Source organism: Myripristis murdjan, chromosome 17 (assembly GCF_902150065.1).
Source record: "Myripristis murdjan chromosome 17, fMyrMur1.1, whole genome shotgun sequence".
Taxonomy (NCBI): Eukaryota; Metazoa; Chordata; class Actinopteri; order Holocentriformes; family Holocentridae; genus Myripristis; species Myripristis murdjan.
In genome coordinates, this window is record NC_043996.1 from 28,821,774 (window position 1) to 28,834,247 (window position 12,474).

Sequence of the window (12,474 nt, forward strand, 5' to 3'; positions counted from 1 at the left end):
TATACAACTTTCATGCTGTCCATGGAAAAAATTCAAAATATTTAATTTTCTGAACTTTCCTCCTGAATCTGATTATGGAAATATTCCAAGTGTAGCCTATTGGTATTCGACAAAGAGAGGGAAGACTGAGGGAAGTGAAGTGAGTTTGAGTTTGTTTGGTTAGAGTTATTCAGGCCTTAGCCACATTACAGGCCGGGGATAGCCGTAAGGTTAGAGAAGCGTGCGAGAAGGACAACGGCTCAAATCCCGTTCCAGCTGTGAAAGCCCGGGTGAGAATAGAGGATGAGAAACGCTCTCCCCTCCCTAAAAAAAAAAAAAAAAAAAAAAATACTGTCTGGGAAGTGAACCCCCTGTTGTTCCCAAGGAGCTGCTGGGTGTGAATGACAGAGGAAAGACTGTGGCTTTCCTGGGTAGCTCCCAGCTGTGAGTGCGTGAAACCGTATTACCGACTACATTTACATGCGCACAAAAAACAGATTACTGTAACCGGGTTATGGAAGGAAATCAGGTAACGTGTTACCTTACTCTGATTAAAATACATTAAAACCCTACTTATAACCTCATTAAAACTGAGTAAGCTTTAAAAAAAACATGAGTAATAATCAAGAGTCATGTTGAAATCTGAATTTGAAATCAAATTGTGGCATGTCAGGATGTCTATGTACATGGACCATGCTCCTCTGCAGCCATGGACAGGCAGTTTATCTCACTTGAACTAATGAGTAGATTGTGTTGCTTCTGTGTTTTCCTTTTAATCACTTTTGTTTTATCACACTGCCTCCATGATTCAGCACTGTGCAACTTAACTAAGACCAAACAGTGCTCTGTGTAAAGACAGATGACGTGTTTGCCAACTCCGGGGGTAATTATTAGCTTGCCTCTTGCAAAGTTTAAACGGTGACATAACAATCTGCCTTTGTTCTGCAGTAAGTAAAAGTTAATACTGAATCTTGGATGTTTGCGTTGGCAACGGAGCCGGGGCAGGGCCATCCCGACGACTTTCAAAATCACCAGGCAGGATTCTGACGCCGTCTGCTCATTCTCAGTTCATGATAGATAAATATATATTTTTAAAACATGCTTGGTGCATTAGTCCTGATGAAGCTTCTGTGAAGGGCACAGACACAGGAAGTACGAACCACTAGAAATTCAACGATTCAATCAACCTGTCGAGAGTCCAACTCCTCCCACTCACAGTCTGGACAGACTCAGGAGGAGAGCACCAGAGTCGTGACTGACTGCAGCTTAAATGTAAGCTGAGCAGAACGGCACTTCACAATCCATGTCTCGCTCTCTTCCCCATTTGCTATGCTTCATACATTTTTGGTCCAGCTGGAGGGAAAACACCAGATCCAGCTAATCAATGCGGTGACAATGAGATATAGCCTATAGGAGTAGCACTTGATAATCTCCTTTTTAAAAAAACTCTTTTCTTCTGCTGTGTTTTCTGTGGCTTGTCGGGCTGAGATGAGCAGCTTTAACTAATCAATGTACCGCTGATCAGCTGACTGTTTTCAAATCTGGTCTGAAAGCGTTCTGTCGGAGGCCTTGAAGCCGAGCTACCTTGGGGCAGTAACATCGAACTAAGTATTTGAGCGAGTCTCGTGGGCAAGGGTTTGCTCAACCCTGCGGTTCTGAGCACAGAACAAAAAAATCCTTGCCAGGAAACATTTAAATGAATTTTGACGGTTGCTGATTACTGCCAAATGCCGGGAGTCTTACCCATCCACATAAATCGTAAAGCACATCACCACCCTCATGAAAACAACACAAACCCCTCAACCTCTTCACGCAGTCCCTTATGTAACCCTGACAAGTCTTTACACAGAGGACCTTAACAAGGTCGCGCACAGCAGCACCGCAGCCTCCTTCTGTCTGAAGATACGACTGGATTTAAAGTGACGCAGGCTGGAGTGCCTCCATCGGTCGTGCCGGGGTGAAACGAGCCCAAACACAACCATAAATAGTCATGAGGACAAAAGCAGTGAAGACAGCTCTGACAGTCACGCTGCCAGCTTCACTGCAACACCAAGGGCCCTGATGTGCCTGCCAGAAACACTGCACACTCTAAAAACCAGGGGTTCCTCGGGGGCTCATGTAGCACAGGATCCAATGAGCACCGCAGGGCGTCTACTCCAGAAACAAATAAACAGATCCCTAAAGGATCTCTTGGATGTTTGAAGAGGTACCATCAGGGCTCATGAACTCTTAATGAAGGCGGTGTTGAAGAAAATTTCTGAGGGAACATTGCAAGCAATAAGTGTAATTTCTCGACAAAAGCCAAGTGGGAGCGCTCATTCCCTTCGCAAGTGGTTTACAAATTTGTTTTCCCTTCCAGGGTAATCAAGCATGGGGCATTAGCATCCGCCGATTCTGCATGTCATTGCTTTTGCAGTCGTTCTTTGGTTCATCCACCATTCTGTGATACGGGAGCGCAAAATTGAATCTGTATTATAAAATTCATCAAATTTTATCCTTTTACTTTATTGCACCCTTTATGACATATCTCCATTAGGGTGCATCAGAAAATAAAATTTTTGAATTTTGATATGGCTGGGTGCTAAAAGTGTTCCAATATATGTTTTAACAACACATGCAAAATATTTTTCCAATACATGAAGGTTTAGGGGTGCCAGCTCACATGTGTTTCTGTGGATAAAGGGGCAACAGTGCTAACCGGTCACCATAGAGCTCTGATGTAAAAAAAAAAAAAAAAAAAAAAAGACTGCATCTCAAGAAAACTGAGGAGATATTTATATTTTTGTGTTGGGTATGTATACACTTATTACATGTAATTACCATATCTGCAGTTGTTTCTTTGTATATTGAAATACTTTGAGTAAAATGTAGTCATATTTAGAGGTATTTGGTGCTCATTACATCTAAGGTTAACTTGCTAGCCACAGTTAGCTAGCTATGTTAGCTAAGCTATTAAGCTTATCATCAACAGTATTTTAGAGTAGGCAATATCCTATTCAGAGTATTGATGTCTCATCTTTATTGAGTGTAGCATTGTAGCTGTTCAATTAACATTTTAAATAAAGGTTTATTTGAGTGCAGCTAGTCACTCTGGTAGAGATGTTTTCATTCTCAGGCACTCTACAACACAACAAACCCCAGGATCAGCTAAGATGCTGTCCTCACCAACTGTAGGGTTCTTTCACGCAGAAAAGGAAAAAAAAGTCTGTCCTAGTTTGCTCAGAGGTTAATACTGAAATGAGGCCATATCACACTTCTTTGGAAAATTACAAAATAAACAGGCTTCAATCACAAAATGTTAACAGTGATAATGCACTGACTGTAACACTGCAATTATTCATTATTCGTTTAAGGGGCTTTCACACAGCACTCGGTTTGGGCCGCACGCTATTAATTATTATTCCCTGCACCGAGGTGTTGTCACTGGGTGCTGCGCCCAAGTTAAAATATTTTCAATTTGGCTCCCGGGTACCTGCTGCTGTTGCTATGGGCAGGCACTTTGTAGCTTAGCAACACTGAGTGACAGCGCTTTCACCAATGAACGGAGTGCACACTCACTGACGTGTGTGAATGAGCTCCGCTCATTGGTCAAACAGCAGGAGAGGGGGCAGACTCTCAAAAATAAGGGACAAAGTACGTCCCATATTGGTTCAATACGGGACGTGTGTTTTGGTTGCCAAATACGGGACGATTCCGTATTTCAAGGGACGGTTGGCAACCCTAACCAACTGGTCCCAGCCAGACTAGCTGGAGACATTTCGGGTGGGATGCACCAGCTAGGTTCAAGGTTCCATTTCCATTCCCTCTCTCTCCCTGGTGATGTTGCTCAGTGAGGCGGACTCTGGCACAGACTGAGCATTTACGTTTTGTCAGTTCTTATCATTAGGTTGTGTGAGTTTCCACTAGGGTTTGTTCTTTTAAGTGTCTCACTATTGCCCCTTGTGTGTAACAGTAAAGTCAGTTAAACTTTATATTTGTGTCTGATGTCCATCTCTGCTGCACAAGCATAAACAAAAAGGTGAAGCATCATCCAACTTAGCACCCATAAAATTTTGGCTTGGATCTGACATGTCGGTCCTTGATCTCCAGTCATTGTTTGGACCAGAATTACACAACCTATAAAACAGATTTTGAACAAACTTGATACAGGTGTGAAGCATTGGCCAGCCTAGAAACCCTAAAATGTTGGTGTGGATCCAACCCACAAGGCAGGTCCACAGGCCACGAGAAGATGTCCTATTGCCCTCCATTCATTTGTCTATAAGCTGTCGTAAATGAAGAATCTTGAAAGGTGAATTCTAAGAAATCCCCAAAGTTATCCAAAGGGCAAACAAACTAATTTTGCTTGAGTTACCCTATAGAACATGTTTCTGTATAAAAGTTCACCTTTCTGGGTCAACCATTTGGCAAATAGACTAAAAAATGCACATTTTTTGACATTTCACAGAAGTTCACATGTTAGCTGCTACCCCTAAATCTCAATGGATTTCCACAAAACTTTGCAAAAGTCATTTGTACATGAATAGGAACAAAATGCAATGCCAGCCAAATTGATATTTTGGAATTAAAATTTCACCATGTTAATTTGATGCACCCTAATCTCCATATTACATTATCTAAAATCCCAGAAGATATCGAGTCTGTATTTACAATATTGATATATTGCCTACCACTACATGACACTAAGAAGAAGTGTATTTCATTTAATTCGATTTTCATCGGTGGTACGGTGCCATAAAACTTTTCAAGAGCTTTCTCTGATGACCGTGTAGAAAAGACAAAGTTTTTATTCTCCCTACAGGTGTATATTAATTTTACTGTGCCAATTTTATCTCCATGCACATGCTTACATGTTTCCATGGCCCAGGAGGTTTCTCCTGCAGAAATCAAGCTGTGTTAACCGGGTTTCTCTTGATGCTCGTAACTGAAACCAGATGTCTTATTTTCATGGCATTTCTGAAATTAGATAATTGCTGTGCCATGTGTATAACTGGATTACCAAAAGCACATGTAAAAGCGTTATTTGTGGAATAAACTGTATAGCCAAATCAAAGCCGGTGGGCAAAATTATAAATATATACACCATCACGCCACCCTAGATCAAAGCGAGATCACGTTCTTGCTCCAAACGAGATGCGACGAGGCCTCCTGAGCGCAACTAAACGAATTACGTGGAAAAATGCTCTGGAAAGCCACACGGGGTACTAAAATGGATTTTAACTTTTTAGAGTGTAATAGACTCTTCACACACACAAACACTTGACAATGCAGAGATGGCTCTTGTGTTCTGTCAAGCACTGAGAGGTACTTCCCTGTTGCTGCACCGTCTGATGAGGGGAAAGTGACTGACTTCAAAAGGCAGGAGCTCTATGGAAGCCAAGGACGCAGAGTGTGTGTGTGTGTGTGTGTGTGTGTGTGTGTGTGCGTGTGCGTGTACGTGTGTGGTTTTAGCAGAGCGAGGTTCGTCGGCAGCAGACAGGCCAGAGTAATACAGATACTATTGCACTGGCATGATATTTGAGTACCATCTTGGTTTAGAGCTTGCGCCTATGACAGGGAACAGAAAATCATAGTATTTTCAAAAGTCTTATCTCATAATACTATCTCACAGGGTTCAGCCAAAGTTCAAGAATATTTACGCCCTATCTCAAATTTACCAGACATATACAGCGTAGAGTTGTCCCTCGCTATAACGCGGTTCACCTTTCGTGGCCTCGCAGTTTTGCAGATTTTTATAGTGCAATTTTGCATGTTTTTTTTTTTTTTTTTTTACTGGACTTATTTTTCTACGAAGGTTTGAACTTTGAGAGTGTTTGAACAAGAGAGAAAAGTGAGAAAATGTTAATGCCTGTCTGAGAAAAGTGTATAAAGTGTGTAGTGAGGGGTTTTACAGCTTTAAAACATCTATAATAACTGTAAAAAATAAAGCTGACTACTTCGCGGATTTGCTGGTTATTTTTAGAACGTAACTCCCGCGATGGACCACTGTATACATTACGGTAAATAACCTAAATATAGTCATGTGAATTTTTGGCAACTCCGGCGAATTAAAACTTGGTTAACAACAGGTATGTCATCCCATTTGATTACTTTTTCTTTTTAGTGGTAACTTTTGGCACTCGTTTTACCTAGCGAGCTTCAACAGCAGGAAAAAAAAAACTGGGAAAAAAAACGGGGGAAAAAAAAAAATCAGAAAAAGCATCATGTTTTCAAAAGTCTTGAAAAATATAAGCTAAAATCGTAATACTATCTCACAGGGTTCAGTGAAAGTTCAAGATTATTTAAGCCCTGCATGAAATTTACCAGGCAAAATCAAAAGCCAGAGGAGGAGGAGGGGGAAAAAAAGGTGAAAAGAAAGAGGAAAATCTGTTTGTGGGCTTACAATCACAGACTTCCCTCAACATCTGAGAAATGCCTCTGTGCTTTCTGGAGGGAGAATTGAGCCTCGACTTAAAAAAGCTGCCAACAAAAGGCACAGACTCGGAGAGCGACAGAGGAGGGGTGGAGGGAGACGCAGGGTTGGCTGCCTTTCGCTGCCTTCCCACTGCCTTCCCTGCTCTGGTAACAGCCCTGCACTGTCGGTGTCAAGCTGGGACACGCCGGAGAGCCGAGGAGGGCTGAGCAGCGAGGGCTAGCGTGCCGTCTAATGACCTACACAAAACATCCTCGGGACTCGCTGCAGCCCCGTGTCCTTAAGAAGCGTCCGGCGCAGGTCTGCGGGCCAAAAATGAAGCCAGACGCTGAGCTTTCGCCGAGAACGCACTGAAGTGGTTTCCAGCATTCAGCAAAGATTAGCATGACTCCTACACATTCTTTTGAATTTTATAATCCTACCCTTTTTAGGCTTTAATTTCTTGACTGGATTGGAGGATTTTTGGCTGGACTTCAAGGCCCGTGGTCAATTATGCAAAGATCACAAAAGAGCAGCTGTCACAACAGGCAAAACAGAACACGAGTCTGACACTACTGTTTTAGCAATTATGTCTAATAGAACTGGACAACACCATTCCCCCCATGTGTTTCAGACTTTTTAACCATGTCAGAGTTTTCTTGAAAATCTTTCGGCACACCTTTTCCAGATTTTCTAGCCTTGCAGAATCTTACTTTTATCAGTTCGACTCAAAAAGCCCTGCTTCATTTTGTTGTCTGCTGTAATCTTCAATCTTGAACTGACTACACCTGAGCACAATGTAAACCGGCCGGTCAAAACAAAGCCGCTATGCTTACTATCACTTCTACGGTTTACACACAACCTGGACTAATTTATCTGAGAGCATCTTCCATTCACAAACTTGCAATGCATTAAAAACCAGAATAAAAGAGAACGTTTGTTTGGGCCTGTTTATTCGGGCCCTCTTTTGCAGCACAGTGTACAAGTCGTTCTTTAGGGCCACTGCTAAAGGCATCAGCGTATTTTCAGTATCATTTTCATCATCACTGTACATTGTAATACTGCACATTCACATTAGTTTCACCCCTGTGTTTTCGGATAAGCAACAAAAAATTTGAACCAGTTTCCTTTAATGAACTGAAGACATGTTAAAAATGAAAAACTGAAAGTATGAATTCACAAAAAAAGACTAAAAAATAATGCTGGGCAAACCTGGATTAAATCCAATCTGACATCATGCCATAGCACATTTGAGCTTATTCCCAAGAATTTGGTCAAACCGTTTTCAGGATGCAAACGGTGCAGGCATCTGCTTTTGAGGAGTAAATGTTCCTGAGGTCAACACAAGGACACGGCACATGCCAGCTGGACTGAATCCAGGCGCCTAGAGTGAAAGAGCTAGCCTCCATCGAGGAGGAGTAATTGCTTTACCATGCTTCTCATGGACACACAAAGTTCAGTGATTTGACTGCTGACCCCAAGGAACCGGTCAGCTGCATCGCTAGTAACAGGCATGTAAGAGACCATTGAGTACGACCACACAAACCACAACCCTGTCCCGGCCCCCTCCCCACCTCCACTCCCATTTCATCAAATAAAAAGAGCATGCCAGACAGAAGAAAGAACACAGAGTAGAACACACCTCTTCTGAGGAGAACTACAACTACCATGACCAAAAGACTACAAGAACTACAAACGCACACTGATAGATGCTTGCTACCAACCTGCGGCTATGCTAGCATTGCTTGTCGTCTCATGTGAAGCCATGAGTCAATTAAGTAGACACTGATGACGGTTAACGCTGAAACTTTAACTTGTTGTTTTGTCTGTGGTTGGCAATGTCTCTAAGTGCAAAGCCAGGGAACGGATGCAGCTTTGAGCTGCACCGAGTAATTCCTGACGCTGTTTTAAGTTAGTTGTGTCTTTATCAAGCAACGGCACATCTGTAGATAAGTAGCGAGCACATATTTCATGAAGATCACTGATCAATTCCGCAAGAAATTTGGCCACGTAGACACAGCGCTGCAATGGACTTTCATGAAGCTTTTTACAAGTCATGTCAGCAAGTTGTTTCTGGCAGTGTGATTGTACTCTATTGTAGGCCTATGGACAAGAGGCGTTTGCAAATGGAAACCTTATTTTTATTTAAGTCTTTTCAGCTTCCGCCTTCTGCAGCCTCTGAGACAGTTGTCTAATTTAAAAGGTGCATTTAGCAGACTCGTCCACAAACATTATGTTGTGCGAGGAGACTGAATTTCTCGTCGGTGGCACAGAAGGCCTGGATTTTCTTTTATTTTCTGTAGCCTACATCTTGGCACTCACCAGAACATTTGCTGTTTTGTTTTTAATTATTTTGACTGCATCCCGGATAAAAAGATTCACTCAAATCCCTGACTGCACTGCATGTGGCAGAACTGATTTCTCACAGAATGATGTTAGTTGAGAGGGGGAAAAAAAATTGAGAGAGATCAAATAAAAACAGCAATGAAACCCTTACCTTGCTTCCCTCGGCTTTCGGCTCCTGTGATTGCAAGTGATTCAGAGAGTAGTGTTTAAAAGTCTTGCCGCGACAGTGACCCGAGAGCTCCGCCGGGCAGCTGTTTCATGTCCTGAGAGGCTAAGAGCGTTTTCCCCATGCAGGCTCGTTTGCAATGACACCCCACATTACGGCACAGGCTCGCAATAAATGGCTTCCCCCGATAGAATATGTTAAAAGTGCTTGCTGTAAGCACAAGTTTTTGCCCATGATTCATGTTCTGGCCTGCCACTACCATAAATAACATCCAATACACTGACTTGATCTACGAGATACACCTAGCCAAGGCATGAATTAGTAAAATGTGCATGGTGCAGGGGTAACGTGCAGCCCGAACCAGTGTTTTAACTGGAGCAGCAGCTAAAATTACAATTTCATGTTAAAAGCAGAAGCAATTTTTTTCCTGTCATCATTATTGTGCTGCTATAATTCACCTACAGTGCTTCTGATATTCCTACACAGGGGAGTTATTACTTGCAACACATCACTGTTGAAGGTCTTGCAGTAAAAAAAAAAAAAAACAGTTAAAGACTTAAATCTCACTGAGGCACAAACACAAGGATAAAAGCTTGTTTGTTAAAAAAAAAAATGAATCAACATATAATTATCTATATAGTGTTCTTAATTAAAAACAACAATAGATACAAGAGGATTCACCGCAATTTGTGCTAGGACGCTGTGCCGCTGCTTTTTTAATGATAAACTGAATCCTGGATGTTTGGAAATTTCAACTTGGCGGTGCTGCAAAGTCGACAGTGCAGAGACGCTGTGACCGTGCCGGGCGAGAGCATTACAATACAAAGCACCGTGCCTTTCAACTAACAAGGGAAATAAAGGGAGAAATGAAAAACGGACTTCGAATCAAGAGAGGGAGGGGAAAAAAAAATAAAAGCAACACTAATACAAAGCTGGACGGCTCAGGGCCGCCTTGCTTCGAAAACTGGACGCCGGGGTTATTCAGAGAGAAATGATGGACCCTGATTTGACATGTCTAATGAACTGCCGCTCTCCCATCTTGGCACAGCGCTTTTCCATGTGAATAGAACAATTCAATTACACTCCTTAATGGAGACACACGGTAATACTGGCTCCCTCTAATGTCGGGGGTGCTGTGACTCTGATTGTGTTCACACTGCAAGAAACCTGGCTCTGTTCTGACCAATTGTGCCTGGTTCAAGTGGCTCAAACTGCATGTGTGCACTGAGCGGATTCAAGCAGCTGATATTGAACACCATCAGTGCTTGAAAACTGCACATTTTTGGCATATTTTGGTATTGCCTTTCATGTTACATCACTTTGATTAGCACTTAAAATCAGGTAATAATATAAAAAAAAAACTCAACTGACTGCAGAGCTCACCACTGATGGATGTAACTTTTTTTTTTTTTTTTTTTAAAGATGTTTTTTCCTTTTGCCTTTCCTATTGGCAACGTAGAGAACCAGGATACTGTAATTGGCTGTAATCAGCTTCTCGCCTGTTTTGCACTTGCCAGGTAAAACTTTTGTTGTCATATCAGCAGGGAAATGAGGGAGCACGGAGATACGACTGGCTGCTACCGGCTCACGACTCGAGCCAACTTTCCCGATAATGATTTGTTGATTGTTTTGCTCACAGTGTGAACGCACAGAGGCCCTTTCACTCATTACGACCGGTTGCTAGCCATGTTGGCAAACTAATAACTGAAGCTTTTTCGCCTGTTGCATGCATGAGAGCTCTCTGGAAGGGCGCCAGCTGCATGCCTGAGATGTAAACGGTTGAATTCTCGGCGACCAGCAGCGGTGTTTTTGGTAAATCATTCGCCGTCTCTCCGGGCCTCTCACAATCTAACGCATGGTGGGGCAGATGAACTTACCATCTCGTCCCCGGGCAGCCAGTAACCCTCCTGCTCGATGCCGGCCTTCGAGCCCTTGCAGCCGACCGTCAGGGTCTCCACCACCAGACCGTCCTTCACCGCCAGGCTCAGCTGTCTGGCCGTTTCCTTCGGGTGCATGCCGAACACACGGCTCAGGTACCTGAGAGGAGACGGACGGGAAAAGGAACTGAGGAATGCAAGATGGCCGCCGTACCTTGCTGCAGGGGCAATCCTTGCGAGGCTGACCAGAGGAAGCAAAATGCTTACATGCACTAACTGTCAATATGAACACGTGTGGATCAGAGCTTTTACAGTTTTGCACTTTTTAATTTCAGTTAGTTTCCAGGGCACTTTACTTTGATTGTTTGAAAATGATTCGTTTTAGTTTAGTTTTTATTTGTCTTAGTTTTAGTTAGTTTTATTCTAATATGGGTGTGTTTGTCAGGATAGGTATTCCAGTCCAAAGCCAACACTTTGGGAGGGCAGCTGACTCCCAGCCATGTCAACATCCCAGTCTCAATAAACACCCACACCTCCTCTACGCCTCCTCATGCTGGTTGTGTTGATAAATTTGACCAAACTGACAGAGACTAAAAATAAAGACATTTTCTGTGTATTTTTACTTTATTCTAGTTAATTTTATAAGTACACAATATCATTTCAGATAGTTTTCACTGTTTCTAAAGTCTAGTTTTTTTTATTTTTAGTTTAGTTTTAGTTCATTATTACAATGTGTGGATGCAGCTTTATCTTACTTGTATATTCTGCATATTTGACATTGCATTTCTGTACTTTCATTGCTTACAGAGCCTGAGGTTGGTTTGGATGGTGGGTGTTGAGCATTTACTGTGATTGCTATCACTCTTACTTTATTTTAATTTGCTTTCACTATTTTCTTGTTCTGTTTGTTTCTCCACTTTGCGTCAGGACTTCAGGATGCCTACTGATGCCACAGCAGGACTGTTTTATTTAATTATGTTAAACAAAAGAAAATCAGAAACAGCCAGGATCAGTATCAGCAGGTCAGGCTTGAGGAAAAATCAGCAATCAGAATCGGCCAAGAAAAACGCAATCAGTGCATTCCTGTGTTTGTAGACCTGAATGCCACTATGTCCTAAAGCAGTGGGTCTCAAACTGAGGCCCGGGGACCCCAAGAGATCCTCGAGAAGGTTCAGGGCTTCTTAATTTCATTATAACGGATGAACAGGGTGTCACCGCTCACATGCAGTGCAGACAGTTAAATACAGAAGCCTTTCCTCGGGTGGGTTGAGACAGAATATAAACTCAACTGGTAATTTGTGGATTAAAGTGTTTGTAGTTGTGGGTGTGACATGAAAATCCGAGTCTTTAACGACCTCACAGTTTGGCCTTTGCTTTGCTCAATTTAGACTGTTGGCAAGAAACTGTAAAGAACTGAGAAGAAACTATACAACTCCAAATCCTGGAGCAGCAAGTGGAAGACCTGTGGGTAAAATTTAAAAGCCACCAGTGAGTAGCCAAAAGCAAAATGGAAAAAGCAAAAGTACTCAACAAATTTTGAGGGTGGTTGCACAGAGCTATATATTGGTAAATCAGTGATTAGTTAAATGACTTATTAACTAATAGATTTAAAACAAACTGCTGTGCCGCTGACCCTTCCTTATGAGGAGATTATGTTTCCCTCTGAGGCAGAGAGGGCGGTCAATTATTCTCCTCTGCCTCGCTGACTTTATTCT

General features: G+C 42.4%; 1 protein-coding gene across 6 annotated transcripts in view; it reads right to left on the minus strand.

Annotated features, from left to right (window-relative positions):
- Positions 1 to 12,474, minus strand: part of zmynd11 (zinc finger, MYND-type containing 11) — a 49,973-nt gene that overhangs the window by 27,868 nt on the left and 9,631 nt on the right. For 4 of the 6 annotated variants that reach the window (XM_030074358.1, XM_030074356.1, XM_030074355.1 and 1 more), the window contains exons 3-4: positions 10,760 to 10,919; positions 8,868 to 8,891 (exon numbers count right to left, since the gene is read on the minus strand). In XM_030074358.1, the coding sequence (XP_029930218.1) occupies positions 8,868 to 8,891; positions 10,760 to 10,919 (184 nt within the window). The remainder of the gene's footprint in view (positions 1 to 8,867; positions 8,892 to 10,759; positions 10,920 to 12,474) is intronic. The other 2 variants (XM_030074360.1, XM_030074359.1) reach the window with 1 other exon arrangement.